Below are 16,371 nucleotides of genomic sequence, written 5' to 3'. Positions count from 1 at the left end.
GCTTCGAAAACCAACACAGTTACCACAATTTCAAAATAGAGATAGGCACACCACTGCAACCTCTAAGGTTCCCCCGATGTGGTAGTATGAAGTGTTGATGGGAACTCAAGAAAAACACTGCAATGAAGGCCATGGCCTGCTGTACAGTTAGATTGTATTAGTGACGCAACGGAAGTGTTATAACGGAAGCGGAAACAGAAGACAAAACATTTTTTGTGGAAGTGGAAGCAAAATACTATTATAAATTTGATAAAACCTCGAATAAATTAGTCATCAAAATTTAGTTTTTTAAACTATGCGATCAAACGCACGTATTGTATTGCATTGTGACGAACTCAGAGGCGTATTTACGGGGGGGGGGGGGATGAAGGGGATATCCCCCCTCCCCAGAAGAATTGAGTTATCATCATAGCTATTAGGTATTTAGGTAATACTCCGCTATCCGCTTCGCCCACTTTAAAATAAAGGCAATAAATATATAGGTATATATAGGAGCAATTTTGGTTTTGGTTAAAGTCTAAAGTCACTAAAATCTAAATATTCTGTAGTATTCACTATTCAGTGACTGATCAGTGTTGGCAGTCAACGATTTGGCTATTCGGCATCGATCGGCAATTCCCTACATTGATGCCCAAAATAACAAATAGGTATCAGGTACTTAGTACTGCTACTGAGGTGAGGTACCTGCGTCCTGCCTTTCACGAAATGACGAAAATAAAAATTTTAAATTTTAAAAACAGGAATTTTTTGCCCATAACTTTTGATTGAGACGTCTAATCGAAAAAGTACGAATCGTTTTGGATTCTACGCACCCAAATTAATCAGAAAGTTTTTTCCCGAGAAATTTTGGTGCAGTCGATTTTTGGAAAAAAAGGAAGCCTGCCTTTTTTTGCCCCGAAAAAAAAATTGTCTCAGATCGACCCGGGAAAAAATTTTTCTTATAGAATGTGGCCTGTAGAATCCATAATTTCAAACAGTTCCAAGATCGGACTACTAGATCAAAAGTTACAGCCCTTTGAATTTTTTGTCGAAATTGGTTTTTTGCCCATAAATATACCTATTATTCAAAGTTTTCGTTGACTAATTAAAGCAAAAGCAATAAAGGGGCCTGTCAGCACTAAGAAATAAAATACCGTTCTAATCTAATCTTTTTCGCCTGTACAATAATAAATAGATAAATGACTACCAGCATCAGCAACCTGCAACCCAATTTCTATTTCTTACCCCCCCCCCCCCAAACCTCGCCCGCAGCTCACGTCACGTGCCGTCCCGTTCGGCCAATCAAAGCGCACACGCGCCTTGCAATTATACTTCCGGTATAAAACATAATAGATCTTTAACTGTTCAAAAACCATAATCAAAAGCGAGAAAATTAGGCGTAGAATGTAAGGCGGCAGACCGTCACTTCTGCCAAATTGAAGACTGGAAATAAAGTAAGCGGCTAGGGTCAGCGGGCTTGCCTTTTTTCTTCCTTTTAAACATCAATCTAGAATAAACGGTAGTATCTTTATTTATAAAATGATCGCTCTCTAAAAAACTAACGAACAAAAGCTCCATCATTTCATAAATTAAACACATTGTAATAAAAAAAAACCCAACGAGAAGAAATAAAACAGGAACAACTAAATGAATCAACGTTAAATATACTATTGACAAAAAAAACAACGTTCAACGTTTTTAAAATAATGTCATACAATTTTGTAACGTCGGCGGATATTCGGTGTGTTGCGTTCCGGCGGAATTTTGCAGTTGCTGAGAAGACTGCACGGCTGCGGCCATGGCCATTGACGCCGGCGTAGTGCTGGGATGATATGGAACCTTAGGGTAATTATTATTATTGAAATACTGGTAGAAAGGTGGGCTTACGGATGAGTTGTGATGGAAACGTGGGTCTAACATCATCGCAGCCGCCACTGCGGCCGCGGTCGATGTGGCGCTTGTGTGATTGGTTCTGGCGAGCATGTGGTGGTTGACCGTGGAGTTTTGGTGTTGTGCCGCCCTCTGGTTGTGGGTGGAAGCTAAAATTTGGTGTTGTATGTTATGCGTGTGCGTGTGATTATGAAAGTCGCCCGACTCTCCAAAGTGGTGGTAATTTGTATTAATTCCCGATATATTGTTAGCTGTAAGCACACATTTATTAATTCATTCGTTAGCTTAACTTTCTACCTGTGGAAGTGGGATGATTTTGGTGGTGCATAATTAGGTCTTGCAGCTCAGTACCAATGGGTTGAGGAGGTGCAGTCGTCGAAGGGGTCGTGTTGGTTTGTGTAAAGGTAATGGAATTGGTGTTTGTCGTAACGCTAGTTTCTTGTGTGGTCTAAAAGTAATTGATCGTTTAACATGACTAATCAATGTTAAATAGTACTTGGGGTTTCGGTTTCGTGCCACAATTTCTCATCGGGCGGGCTTTGTAAGGTACTTTGGCGGAGGCGTTTTCACCATGATGTCTGGTGAAATGCTCCTTGAGTTTGTCACGCCTGGAGCTTGCGTAATCACAATTTGAACATTTAAACGGTTTTTCCTCCAAGTGTATACGCTCGTGACGGACCAAATGCGACTTCTCCATAAAACCACGTCCGCAAATCCCACAGGAGTGCGGCCTAACCCCGTTGTGAGACTTGGAATGACTTAGAAGTTGATTTTTTTTCGATGTTGAATATTTACAGTGAGGATATGAACATCTATAGATGTCGGCTAAAACCACACACATCAGCATCTTCTGGAGTTCATACTGACATTTGTCACCTGCATGTATCCTCTTGTGAGCAATCATGTGGCTAAGAAACTTTGTATGAAAACCGCACGACTCGCATGTTAAATTTTTATCAGTTGCATGAGTCGCTTTGTGACTCTCTAAATTGTGCTTATACCTAAACGTTTTGGTGCAGCTGTCGCATTTGAATTGCTTCTCGGGGGTATGAATTTTTAGGTGAGATACAAAATTCTGTTTTAATCTACACTTGAAGGAACAAAAGGAACATTGATATACAGACTCGTCTAGATGCTTGGAACGATGTGCTATTAACTTGGATATCTGATCCGTAGTTAAATCACCTGCAAAATAGATTAGAGAACAATTAATACAAACAGTTTCACAACAAAATAACTAGGGAAGCAACTTCGCGTGTGACATAGAACATATAACATTACACCTCTTGAAAATTTTCATTCATTTGTGAGGATTGCTAATTATACTTTGTGTTCCAGCTAACATTTTTTTATCCAGGATTTCATTTTGTTACCAAATGTATAACAAATATACAGGACGTTCGATAAAAAAAAATGTTGAATCACTCTAGCTCAAGCTCAATTGTTTTTCTGATTTCATTTTTCTGGCTACCACCCAAAGTTACAGTAGGCTGAGGCACAAATCGCGATAGAATGTTACTGTACAGCTCTTAGCAATGAGTACTGCAATTAGTGCTATTTGCTAAAGGAATTTGTAAAATTAGGATTAGGATGGTTTGTTGAAAATCCTACTGTTGCACATATGATTTATAAAACATGAGGAAAATCCGTTATTTTTTAACGCCTAAAATACAACTGCTCCCGGTCATTTAAAGAGCAACTGCAATATTACAACGGAAGGAGCTGCCAATGATAGTGATAGTTTGTATGTATGTAATGTACAGGGTGGTTCACCTTCGTGGCTCACCATTGGGATTTCCGTAACGTTGAGAGAAACAGTGTAGATTAATACGAACAAAGTTGCCGTGTGACTAAAAAAAACTCATTTAAAATTTTTGAAAAATCTTTGAAAATAATTAAGCTAAGGAAAATGATAACATTTTCAGTTTTTCGGTGATATCTCAATGATTTTCAAAGATTAAAAAAAAATTTCAAATGCGTTTTTTAGTCACAAAAAAGTGCAATCCATAGAAGGTGCCAATGGGAACCGTCCATTTCGGACCGTTTAAGTTATGAAAAATGAGATTTAACAATTTCAGTTTTTCGATGATATCTCAGTTATTTTCAAAGATTCTTCACAAATTTCAATGCGTTTTTTTAGTCTCACAAAGAGCAACTTTGTCCCCATTTAGCCTACCTGTATTTATTTATTTATTTACGTTTCTTGATCTCATACAAGAAAACAAAGGAAGAGATACGTCAATTCAAATATTGGGAAAAGCTAGCCTAGCTATTGATACAGAAAATCAGATATATTATAATAACAGTTTTGGATTAACATGTGCTTTAATCTATGTTTGAAATACGTATCTCTTACCGTTACAGAGATCCCAGCGAATCCCGAATTTGAACCACCCTGTACAAGTAGGTACCAAACATTAAATTAAAGATGTAACATATTATTCAATGCAGTGAGTTATGAAAAACAATGGTAGGTAGTAGGTATATAGATAGAACTTGGTCCTTTTGAATTAAAATGACAAGATTATTTTAATATAGCAAAAAATTCATACTCTCAAAAAGAAATAAAAAATAAAAATAAATGATAGGAAAAATACTCGGAAAGACTAAGTCACATCCGCTTTCATTCTTTATCGCTGACGACTGATTATAGTCATTTATGGCGCCTCAATGTCTATCGAGATTTCTGGAATATTTGCTACAGTATCATGGGTTAGGTTGGCAGAGCAGCTCTTGATTGAAATCTAGCCTACTTAAAAATAAAGACCAAAAATAAAATAAATAAAATATTACCTATGCCCCGCAAATACATTGTGTCCAAGATAAGGATGTCTATAATGGAAATCTAGGAAACCATAGTAGATTTGAAGATGGTCAAATTACGGAAAATTTGCGCAATTATCAAACTGTAAAGAAAACCAGAAAATTCCAATTACTTCTGAAGATATGCCAACATTTCTCAATTTTTTATTAGAACATATACAAAAAAATAAAAAGAATACTTTCTCATTGCCTCTGTTTGAGTTCTACTAAGCCAGCCTACAATAGTAGGAGAATTTTTTTATTACAAATTTTCTTTTGTTGTGTGCTATGGGCGATTATGTGTCAGGTTAGTCGTCATTATTTCTGAAGTTACATTGATAAAAATTCCGTTATTTTTGTCTTATGTCATCAACCAAAGTTGCCCACTGTTTCTTAAACAGGGAATTGTTGGCACTAAAGTTGAGACATTAACGGCCGGTATAGTATAAAGCATACTTTTTTTTTATTTTTATTGATGAACTCTTCTAATTTGAATTTCATTATTTGAAATAAAAGACCAGCAGGTTGGGTGAAATTCAAAACTTTATTTTCTGTTTATCGCAATCGATTTCGGCCAATTTAGGCCATCATCAGGCGTAGCGTCATATGATAAGAAGATGGATAAATTTTTTTTTTATAAAAAACATTTATTATGAGTATAACGAAAAATGCGTAATTATATTGAAATATAGGAAATTGGCGTTGAAGTGTGTCTCGTGTCTTCTAGTTTCTGTCACACACTTCAACTCCAATTTCATATATTTCAATATAATTACGCATTTTTCGTTCTACTCATAATAAATGGTTTTGATAAAAAAAAAAAATTTTATCCATCTTCTTATCATATGACGCTACGCCTGATGATGGCCTAAATTGGCCGAAATCGATTGCGATAAACAGAAAATAAAGTTTTGAATTTCACCCAACCTGCTGGTCTTTTATTTCTATAAAGCATACTTGTTAGGTTAACAATAACAATGTTGTTAAGGCATGTGACTGGATGTGTTTTCAAATAATAACAGTTATTCAAATACAATAAACCAAGTTATTCGTAAATAATCCCCCAGATTTACCCTTAATAAATTGAAAGATTCTCATATACTTACATAAATTAAAATAAAAATATAGAATCAAAAATTAGTTTTTGAAAATTAGAAAAAAGATGATAGAAAAAATAAATATATGTTAAGTAGTGGAGTTGTGAAATTTAAGTGGTTTTAATTTTTCCGCTGTTTATTATTATTGTACTTTAAATTGTCACCTTGACAGATCATATCGAGATGGAAATACGCTGCTTTTTAGGAACAGAGAGAAAACGGAAGCTCATCAGTGCAATTTAATTTTATCTCGGATAAAAGCAGAAATAAAATCGAAAAACCTCGCTAATTTTGCCAAACGAGCTATAAACGGTTCAGATAGATTTAATATACAGTGTGAACATTTTGTCTGGAACACTGATATGTTCATAATTTTTTTTTTCAGCTTTTTGTGATATCCAAAATTATAAAAAGTTTGCTACCAATGCCAATCCTAAGTACTTAAAATTTGTGATCAGTGGCGTACTTCTGCATGGTCAAGGGGGGCTTATTTTTTGAAATGACAACCACTAGTTTTAATAGTACACTTTTTTGGATATAGCAGCATAAAAAACTTATTATATTGCATAATCAAATAAAAGAGAAAAACTGAAATTAAGGAATAGTTTGTTAATAATTGATTTTATAATTTTACCAGATCGCATTGTGTATCTGTTAATAAAACAATAGGTAACACCAAATACGTACAATAATCACATTTGTATGGAGGGCCGGAGAAATGATTCTTCATATGGTTCAAGTAATCGCCATGATACTGACATACGAAGATACAAATGCCACATTTATACGTAACATCCTTGGCATGGCTCAACGCGAGGTGTTGTTCCAATAGCAAAGGATCATTGATACTGGTAAAACAAATGGGGCATTTCACAGACGTCTTCTTCTCCGATTCGTTATCTAAACTGATCAAATGAGTATACTTAAACATATAGGAGTCGCCTCCACCTTCTACACTATTTTTATCACAGTTACCAAAAAGCATCTTATGATGTTTAAACAAGAACACTCTCAGGCTGGGCTTCAAGCTACAAAAAAGCAATCGTTTCAGAAGTCGTTGCTTTTGATTTCTTAATTTCGGTTTTACAAGCACGGCCTTGCTGTTGTTTCTTAGAGACTTGCTCGGCTCGGTCACTACAATTTTATTATCCGACAACTTCTCACTGTCATTACCCTTCTCGTCATTCAACAGAGACTGTAAGTGACATCAGTAAATTATCTTGCATTTACTTATGCATAAACTTACCGATCCGTATTTCACGTGCAACTCGTCGTACTTATTTCGAAAGCTAGGTAATAGTAGACTATTTTGAAACAACGAACTTAGAAAGTAATAGAAGCACAGTTCGCTTTTGGAAAATATCGTAAACGACTCGAGATACCTAAATATATCGGTTGGTTCGAAATTGGCCCATTGAACACAGTTTAATAACTTTATACAATCTTTCTCCTTAATTCTGGTGTTTCGTAAGATCCACTCGGAAATGATATTAACAGCTTTGAACGACGATATATTAAACACCCGACTTTTCAGGAAGTCTTGCAGTTCTATCACGCTTAAATTTAAAATTTCTTTTCCATCACATATCTCGTTCAGGTGATTTATAATCCATCCCTCGACGATATTGCACAAATGCTTCAACTTAAATCGTTGCGATAAGTAGTAGGTAAACAGGCAGTTGGACACATTTAAATTTGCACCTAAAAACTCTATGCAATATTCTATAATTTTTGTTAAAATGAAATGGTCAGCCAGCCTCAATAATTCTTCTACATTTGAAAGTTCTATCGTAATATGCCCAGTGTACATATAATTAATAATTGTGTTAAATATTTCGCTATCTAAACATGTAATATTTAGCTGCTCTCTGATTATGGTGTGGTGCTTTAAAATTGAGTTAAAATACGGAGAGCTACAGGCCAGCACATTCCGGTGGGCCCTTACTATTTTATTATTGACGTAAAGTGTCAGATCACAAAAGCGGCTCGTCTTTTTCTGTTCGTACAACTTCCTGAACATAGCCGTCGACATTTCGTCGCATATAAAAGTCATTTTGTGAATTTCTGCCATTGTAGACCTGCAAATGAGACAAACTTATGAAGGGGCAAAGTGAAATATTTAAATTAACTTCTCTGTGATAATGGCTCAATGGAATTTCTTCAAGTGTATTTAATTTGTCGCTTCATAATTTGGCTTGTCCGATTTTCACAGTTTTGGTTTAACCATCACTCAGTAATGTTTAAATTTTCAGTTATTTATTGTGCTTTTAATTGTTATTTAGACAAATCAAATCATGTTGAGGTGACGTAAGTGACGTCACAAACATCAATACGGAATGTCAATTGTCAAAAATTGTGGTTACACATACAGGATAAGTCAAATATTTGAACCGCGACATATTAAAATTTGCTTTTGCCTACGCGTAACTAATTTAAATGTGTAGCTGCAAAACTTTAAGTTATGTTTTAAGGTACCTTTACACTATCATACTTCTCATGTGATTTGTCATATGATAAGTAACAAGCATTTAGATTTGTGTTTACACTATACTATTTTTGATATTATGGCTGTCATAACATAAATCATAAGGAAATAATATAGAAATAATACGTAAATCGTGGAATAGGGATGTTTCTATTTCTGCATGACAAATGACATGATTTATTTTAAATATCCAAGTGATCCCGCCCTTTTTCGCATTTTGCTGTTGTACTTACCTGAAAAAGCTGAATACTTGAGTAAACCAGTAAACTTTTGATTATATCATTGATTATAAGTGCGTATAATCAATGATTATAGGCATATTAGTTACTAATGAAAGAATAAATTACATAAACAATAAATCGAGCAATAAATATTTACGAGTTTATTGGTATTTGGTTGTCTGGTTGTAGTGGTGTTTTCAGACACACATTGTCAAATAGTGTCTTGATTGGTAATTAACCCTTCAAATGTTTGGGGTATTCTTTCAAATAAGGGTACCCTAAATGTCGACCAAGGGGACGACTCTGTTTGCTTTAGTAAGCTTTGTTAATGAAACGCATAACGGAGAAATTATTTTTAAAATAATTGTTAAACTTTTTTCGTTAAAAACGATTTTTGAGGCACTTTAGAAGTTCACCTATTTGTGCTTTACAGGTGATTTTTTTGAGTTCTAAGTTAGCCTGAAGGTACTTTTTTGTTGAATATTTATTGTGATAATTATAGCGATTTATATACAGAAGTTAACCGCACAAAATTCCGCAAATACCGGGATCCCGCGGGATTAACATCTAAGGATCCCGCAAATATCGGGATTGAGATTTTGCTGCGGGATTGCATTCCCTAGCTGTAACTTTTCCGGGTCGATCTGAGACAATTTTTTTTTCGGGGCAAAAAAAGGCAGTGTATAACCTTCCTTTTTTCCAAAAATCGACTGCACCAAAATTTCTCGGGAAAACACTTTTTCTTATTAATGTTGGTGCGTAGAATCCAAAACAATTCGTACTTTTTCGATCAGACTTCTCAATCAAAAGTTATAGACTAGAAACCAATTTCGAAAGAAAATTCAAAGGGCTGTAACTTTTGAACTAGTAGCCCAATCTTGGAACTGTTTGAAATTATGGATTCTACAGGCCACATTCTATAAGAAAAATTTTTTTCCGGGTCGATCTGAGACAATTTTTTTTTCGGGGCTCAAAAAAAGGCAGTGTATAACCTTCCTTTTTTACCAAAAATCGACTACACCAAAATTTCTCGGGAAAACACTTTTTCTTATTAATTTTGGTGCGTAGAATCCAAAACAATTCGTACTTTTTCGATCAGACTTCTCAATCAAAAGTTATAGATTAGAAACCAATTTCGAAAGAAAATTCAAAGGGCTGTAACTTTTGAACTAGTAGTCCAATCTTGGAATGGAACATTTTAATTTAGAGAAGTTATATACGTTTCGTAACTTCTTGTATTAAAAGTCATATGAAAAACCTGTCAAGTGTAAAGTAAAACATATAACATACCATATAAAAAATCATGTGAGATATATTATAGTGTAAAGGTACCTTTAGATTCGAATGAGCTTTGGTTTTGGAACATTTTCTGTCGTTCTTAAAAGCCATAGAAATACAATAAACCACATAGGGAAAAACACCCACCCAACCATTCCTTAAACCCAAAGACGTTGCAATTTTGTACTGCTACATGTGTCGAGCGGTAACAAAATATTTGCAGCACCGTGTATCAAATGAGATGGTAGTGCTAATAGCACGTAGTAGGTCATAATGAACTAATGAAGTAGATCTATTGGCGCATTGGCAGAGGAAGGAGATGGGCGTGCATATCATCCTACACTGATCTCATCCTGTCCTGTTAAAATCCCGATTTATCCCAACATTCTTGAAAGTATTTTTCATCTCGGTCACAATATAAAGGTGTCACAACTCAAGCCCTTCCATTTTTACCATTTGACAATATCCTGTGATTTAGTATAATGTCTCACCAAACTGGCATTAAAGGTAATTCACCCACTCAAATTCCCTTTTCACAATTTCTCTTTTTGTAGCCAACAACGAATTAAAAGAGTTTTTCGGCCGTTGCCGCGATGGTAGTATTCGTGCATTAAAAATCTCGATATGTGACGGTTAGTGCAGTACATGTTATCTTCATGTAGGCAATTGGTGTAATTTTTCAGAGCAGCTAGCCCTTGCGACAAGCGTTAAAGATAAACGTAGCTATACATGGGATAAATGCTTTGATCAAGTTGTCGGGTCCTTAGTCGAAGAAAATCAACCCTGTTACATTCTGTATAGGTTAGACACGAAAAGCGACTTGGGGTACGAGTGGCTGTTTATTAGTTGGTCACCAGATACCGCTCCAGTTCGTGAAAAAATGCTGTACGCCTCTACCAAAGCTACCTTGAAACAGGAATTTGGCAACGCACAAATTAAGGAAGAAATACGAGGATCGATAATGGTACTGTATCATTTTTTGCTTTCGCTTGTTGCTGTTTGTAGAACAGTTTCAAATGCCTTGTTGATAGTACTGTGATTTGTCCATTTCCACACATTATTTTTGTTTATTCTTAACTAATAATCAACCAAGAACATACCATTTTTTTAAAAGGAGTATAATTGTTCCAGTCGGAAGTTACATTGGACGGTTACTATAAATTTAAAAAAGCAGCAGTAGCACCCGCACCCTTGTCATCACGAGAAGAGGAAATACAAGAAATGAAACGAAACGAGGTGCACACCGATTATAGTATTACATCCAAGCAGCAGACCTTAGGAGGTGTTACATTTCCGATTACATCCGAAGCGGAGGCGGCCATTTTAGATATGGCCCGCAATAGTTACAATTATCTACAGTTTAGGATAGATGTCGAAGAAGAAAAAATTCATCTGGTAACTTCGGAGAATGTAAATGTCGACAAGTTAGCCTCAAAGCTACCGAAAGATTCCCCCAGGTACCTTTTGTACAACTTTAAGCATACGCACGAAGGTGATTACATGGAAAGTATAGGTAATTGAGAGATTTCTGTTGGCGTAGTTCTTAATTGCTCATTTTAGTATTTATATATTACATGCCCGGATATAGTTGCTCAATTAAGGAAAGGATGTTGTATTCCAGCTGTAGCAATCCCTTTACTGCTACTATCGGTAGCCTAGGCGTAGAAATAGCAAAAAAAGTAATTTTATACAATTTCGCTTCACTTTTTTTTCTAATGAAATTTTCTAGATTGAAATTGACACGGATTCGGAATTAACAGAGAAGAACTTATACGAAGAGGTTCACCCTACAAAAAATTTACATCGTCCTATTTTTGCTAAACCTAAGGGACCCCCGGGACGTGGTCCGAAGCGTATGATCAAGAGTCAAAATAGTTAATTCATTCACTTTATACCTAGTGCTTTATTTTTGTATTGGGTTCTTATTTATTATGTATGTTTTGTTACTTTTTGCTCTTATGGAATATATTCTTGCCTATGTTTCGCATTTTATTTTCTATAAGCAATATAAAAAGTCACTCAATTGTGGCCATCCCTGTGGTAGGCTAATATTATTATAATATTAAAAATGGCATGGAAAATACACAGTGTCCAAGTTAAGGATGTTTAGGATCATGGGGATCTCCGAAACTGAAATTCATCCAAGACCCTCAAAACAGTAGTTGCCTCTACAGGGTGCAAAATCCATTTAAAGATCAAAAGGACAAACTTCTGAGATCCAAAGAGTTAAAGAATATATAAAACCAGCTGATGCCGCATTACAAAAACAAGAAGAGTGAAACCCACCTGTAGTAGTTTGCAGGACACCCGGATTTATATTAGAGGACTCTGACCTCTCTTTATTATAGATTATGTAGTCTCTGCTTTTACATGGGCGCATGGATTAAAAAATCAGGAACGAAAATTATACAAAATCATGTTACTGTGAAGTTTCTATTGTACTTAAATCCGGAGGACTCTTCTCCATAGCAAGTTCACGTTCAGTAAGTAACTCGATTTGATCCTTCTCTATATGTTTTTTAAATTCCTCATTATATTTATCTGACCTTTTTTTAAGCCACTTGTAATTCCAATATCTCACTTCTTGCATTGTCATTCCGCTAAGTTTAAGTAACACATTTGTGGCAACACCAGCTACTGATCCTAATGCACCTCCTAAAGTAATAGCAGGTAAAGGTACGCTCATAGAAACTACATTCACTCACCTACTAGTCCACCAACTAGCATAGCTGGTGGGCCTAATTTAAATTTGTAAAGAGAACCTGCAACTGTTCCTGCAGCTGTATGTTCCAAAATTCCATTTTTCCCTCTATACGTCGAATATAATGTAGAGACAACTCTGCAAAATTATATTATAATTGCATTGGTAAGATACTACTTGTTCGTACATGTACGTTGATGAAAAGACAGTTAAACGCCATCCCCATTTAAAGGCACCCTTAGCAAAACTAAGTGTCATGCGATCTTGTAATGTTTTCTACAATAAAAACAGTAGTACAAACTCAAAGAACACATGCACAACCTTAGCTTCTAAATGACTCTTAAAACTGGTCGCTTGGTTATTCTTAACAAAGTCTATGTACGTTTCCCTGGTATTCGTTATTCCCCCATATAACATACCCAGAAAACAACTGGCACAGCCTACATTAATTATTGATTGTAATTCCGGAGTGATTCTCCCAAAGTCACTGCAACAAGAGTTTGTTAATAACTCGGCTAATTCAGTCTGAAGCGAAGTACTCCTTTTCAAATAGCGATTTTACACGTTCCCATCCAGACTCCTTTTGCACGACAGTTAAATCGGCTTCTTTAACTGTTTTAAGCTCCTTCGAGACATTATCGATTGGTATCAGACAAGGTAGTAATTTTCCAAAATTTCTAGCAATCATTTTCCCATTTAAAATTGGAGGTTAGGTTATATAATTGGTAACCACAGACACGTGATTAAAGGTGGCTAACGTTACACATGATGAACAGCATGTTTTTTTATACAAAGAAATTATATTCATACACATACCTTTCCCTCTGCAGATTCTTTGTTAAAAAACAAGAATCATTTCCAGAACTAGATAAGCCTAGGACTGTCATGGAAAATGTTTAGCTCTAAAAAATGTCAAGAAAGTTTTCATATGAAGGGTTCAAGAGAACCTGATAGTTGAGGAAAGTCATCCAAAGATCTGGAAAGTGTTTAGAGGAAAAGAACTTAAGCAGCCAAGGCTATGGAAAGCACTCAGATCATTTTAGTGCCTGTAGGCAATTTCCCTTTCTGTAAAGCATCTGAAACGCTTGATAAATGGAGATAGACACTTTACTTCTGGAAATAACCCTAAAAACTCCACAAAGGATTTGAACTGTCTTAGAAAGAACTTAAAGAGTTTAGCAATAACATTTGTTGAGAGTTAAATAGCTAGTTGTTGTCCTATGATAAATAAATAGGAAAACTTTTTTCCAGTTTTTAAAATACGAAATTGGCATATTTTCTACGTGAAAGGAAAAGCTCATTCTCTCATTTTTCTGTTGGAGAGTTGATTACATTAATAAATTGTATAAGTAAACTACCGATTAATTTATTTGTAGAAAAAAGGAACAGTGTAAGCTTAAAATTGTGTACGTAACTGCAAGCAAATATTTAACTTCATTTACGTAGTACCCTCATTTAATTATTAACAGGTACTTTACTTTGACTAGGTACATTAGCTTCAAAAGATCTTCTAGTAGATACTATCTCTCATCATTAGTAGTAATATATTGCTTCAAATTTGCAAGGTATGCATCCTTAATGTGACCACAACTAGTTTCGGAGGTCAACTCTAAGTACGATTCGAGCGATTGGTAAAAGTCATGGTAAATGTCCATTCCTATCTGAAACTGTAGATAAATTGTAATTTTTGAGTTTAATTTAAAAGCAGTTATTACTTCTTCAAATGCACGATATATGGATTGGAAAACGGGCTGTTTACCCGAATGAAAGAAACCCCTAGATCCGTGCAAGACGGCCACCCCCTCCTTCTCCGCACTCTTACAGACACTCATATACATGCAGTGATCCGGACGAAAATTATATCGACATGAATAAATATATAATTTATCTAAAAAATTCCAATGCTGCATTATGTATTATGAAGGCAGGCAGGGGCGATTTTTTCAGGCAATACAGGTACACAAGTGACACCTTTTCTAGCAATTATACAAAAATGTTCTTTCATCGTATTTACATGTTTTCTTAACACCTTCTATAATTGAGTGCCTTGAAGACCAACCTCTGACAATAATAGTAATAGTCATACCTTTTTTGTACAATTATAAATAACAGCAACTTTTTCCTAAAAAGGAAAAAGAAGTTACCTACATCATTGCTAGAAAAAATGACACTCATTCGTAGAAACTTGGCCCCTACATGCCTCTGTAGTTGTATTACCTGGATGATAATGAAATATAATATTAATTATGTCTTGATCTCCCCACGTTATTTTTAATTTATATCTTTTATAAACGGGAATAACATATTCGACCCATAAGAAATCTCTCATTTTCGTTAAATTCATAAGCATTACTCCGGAGTTCACACCTAGGAAATTAATTTTCACACATCAATACGATTACAGAGACGCCAGTAGTACCTAATTTTCCGTAATATGGATGCTTAGCAAATCGATTATACCAGCCCGCGTTCGGGTCCTCGTGTTCCGGGGCGAGAGCGGCCATTTGACTAGAATTCATGCTTGCGAAATACTTCCAGACGTCCTCAACAGGAGTGAGAAACAGCACGTCTGTATCGACGTACAGGATTGAATCGATATCTTTAAGAACGGACTGAAACAGTCACTTTTAGCAGGAATGCTGGAGATCAAAGGGCGGCTTACAGGTAAAAACAGCCTTTGGGAAGCGCAGGGCTTAAATAATTTCTGCCATTCCTGCGCTCCCTCCGTTGGGAATGTTAGTGGAATCACTTTGAATGAAAAATGTATAATTGCCTTCCACTCCGTCAGCTAAAACCGTATGATAATTAACAAAGTGAAGATCACCTAAGAAGTACCTTTTCGTTAAAATTTTGTATTAAGTGCTCTTCGGTGACCACAATAAAACTTAACTTCACTTTGCTAAACATTATAGCAGATTTTATCATTGTTAAAGTTTCATGCACTCGATCACCACAGGCTACAACTGCTACCGTAACATCATTCCTAAAATGTTCCACAGTTAAGCAAACTTCAATTGAAAACGCAACCATACCGATTCATATTGCTGTTTCCCAAAGTAATACTGTATTTGTTAATAATGTTATCGGTTGTTTCTTCTTCTTCTTCTTCATCCTCAGTAACTTTGGAATTAAATAAATAAAATCGAAAATAGTAAAATAAAATTAAAATTATCACTAGTAAAATACAAAATCGTTTGGGAGAAAAAAATTTCATATCTTAAGCGAGATTCCATAATTGCAAAACAACATTTTTTAATACTTTAATATTCTAAATAAATAAATTTTTAAATTGTTGTAACATTTGTTTATTTATATATTGCACATTACACGCAATACGGGCCGATTCTTATACGCGAACGGATATTTCTAATACTCGAAAGTCGAAACACATTACTTATACAATGGATATGGCTTTTATAATCTACAGGGTATTTTCGTGTAATCGTATTGGCCTTTCGTTATTAAGGGATTATTGTTAGCATATTAATTTTCCAAGGTTAATAAATTAATAAATGCAATGTCAGTTGTAAAGTTTTAAAAGATTTTGAATTATGTGTGATTAAATCATTATCAGAGATTTTCAGGCGTCTACTGAATGTCTACAATGCGGAAAGGATATAAGCGAAAGTGTGGAAGGGGTCTAGAAGGCTCTCAAAGAGTTGTTGAAAGTGCATTTGCAGCATTCAACAAATTGTAGACTAAGAAGACTACGTAAAAAGTAAAAACGATTAAGAAATATTTCCAGCATTTATATGTATGTAGGTACTTTATAGTATACTGAAAATAACGTGAGCATTTCAGTAACAGTCGGAGAAGAACTAATTAAATACTTTTTCTCGTGCGGAGCACCTTTATTTAAACACTCTTTCATTGATGAGAACTTTTACGCTCGCATATAGTTCTGGAGAATGGTTTAGA

General features: G+C 35.2%; 4 protein-coding genes across 5 annotated transcripts; 1 reads left to right on the top strand and 3 right to left on the bottom strand.

Annotated features, from left to right (window-relative positions):
* Window positions 1–1,487: 1,487 nt before the first annotated feature.
* Window positions 1,488–8,805, bottom strand: LOC116176552 (zinc finger protein 761-like). 2 transcript variants are annotated; one of them, XM_031495175.1, is made up of 9 exons: window positions 7,898–8,407; window positions 7,015–7,846; window positions 6,717–6,963; window positions 6,456–6,668; window positions 2,746–3,054; window positions 2,366–2,694; window positions 2,167–2,317; window positions 1,867–2,120; window positions 1,488–1,818 (listed from the first exon to the last, which is right to left on the bottom strand). In XM_031495175.1, exons 2-9 carry the CDS (start codon window positions 7,837–7,839, stop codon window positions 1,678–1,680), a joined length of 2,469 nt encoding a protein of 822 aa, XP_031351035.1. In that variant the 5' UTR covers window positions 7,840–7,846; window positions 7,898–8,407; the 3' UTR covers window positions 1,488–1,677. The 2 variants fall into 2 exon arrangements, with proteins under 2 accessions (XP_031351035.1, XP_031351034.1); XM_031495174.1 differs by having other exon boundaries at window positions 6,456–6,963; window positions 7,898–8,805.
* A 1,244-nt stretch (window positions 8,806–10,049) lies between these two features.
* Window positions 10,050–11,733, top strand: LOC116176555 (twinfilin). Its single transcript, XM_031495177.1, has 6 exons — window positions 10,050–10,259; window positions 10,307–10,384; window positions 10,436–10,716; window positions 10,884–11,265; window positions 11,313–11,431; window positions 11,482–11,733. The coding sequence occupies exons 1-6, from the start codon at window positions 10,235–10,237 to the stop codon at window positions 11,629–11,631; spliced, it is 1,035 nt and encodes a 344-aa protein (XP_031351037.1). The 5' UTR covers window positions 10,050–10,234; the 3' UTR covers window positions 11,632–11,733.
* LOC116176556 (RPII140-upstream gene protein) lies at window positions 11,713–13,306 on the bottom strand. Its single transcript, XM_031495178.1, has 5 exons — window positions 12,993–13,306; window positions 12,775–12,940; window positions 12,641–12,729; window positions 12,458–12,591; window positions 11,713–12,407 (listed from the first exon to the last, which is right to left on the bottom strand). The coding sequence occupies exons 1-5, from the start codon at window positions 13,139–13,141 to the stop codon at window positions 12,172–12,174; spliced, it is 774 nt and encodes a 257-aa protein (XP_031351038.1). The 5' UTR covers window positions 13,142–13,306; the 3' UTR covers window positions 11,713–12,171.
* A 488-nt stretch (window positions 13,307–13,794) lies between these two features.
* On the bottom strand, window positions 13,795–15,802 carry LOC116176554 (glucoside xylosyltransferase 1). Its single transcript, XM_031495176.1, has 7 exons — window positions 15,486–15,802; window positions 15,289–15,436; window positions 15,116–15,241; window positions 14,873–15,065; window positions 14,671–14,820; window positions 14,169–14,341; window positions 13,795–14,120 (listed from the first exon to the last, which is right to left on the bottom strand). Exons 1-7 carry the CDS (start codon window positions 15,665–15,667, stop codon window positions 13,974–13,976), a joined length of 1,119 nt encoding a protein of 372 aa, XP_031351036.1. The 5' UTR covers window positions 15,668–15,802; the 3' UTR covers window positions 13,795–13,973.
* Window positions 15,803–16,371: the final 569 nt, after the last annotated feature.

This window comes from Photinus pyralis, unplaced genomic scaffold (genome assembly GCF_008802855.1).
Source record: "Photinus pyralis isolate 1611_PpyrPB1 unplaced genomic scaffold, Ppyr1.3 Ppyr1.4_LG7, whole genome shotgun sequence".
In the NCBI taxonomy this organism is placed as follows: Eukaryota; Metazoa; Arthropoda; class Insecta; order Coleoptera; family Lampyridae; genus Photinus; species Photinus pyralis.
The sequence above is the reverse complement of the archived record's forward strand: the minus strand, read 5'-3'. Positions and strand labels throughout refer to the sequence as shown.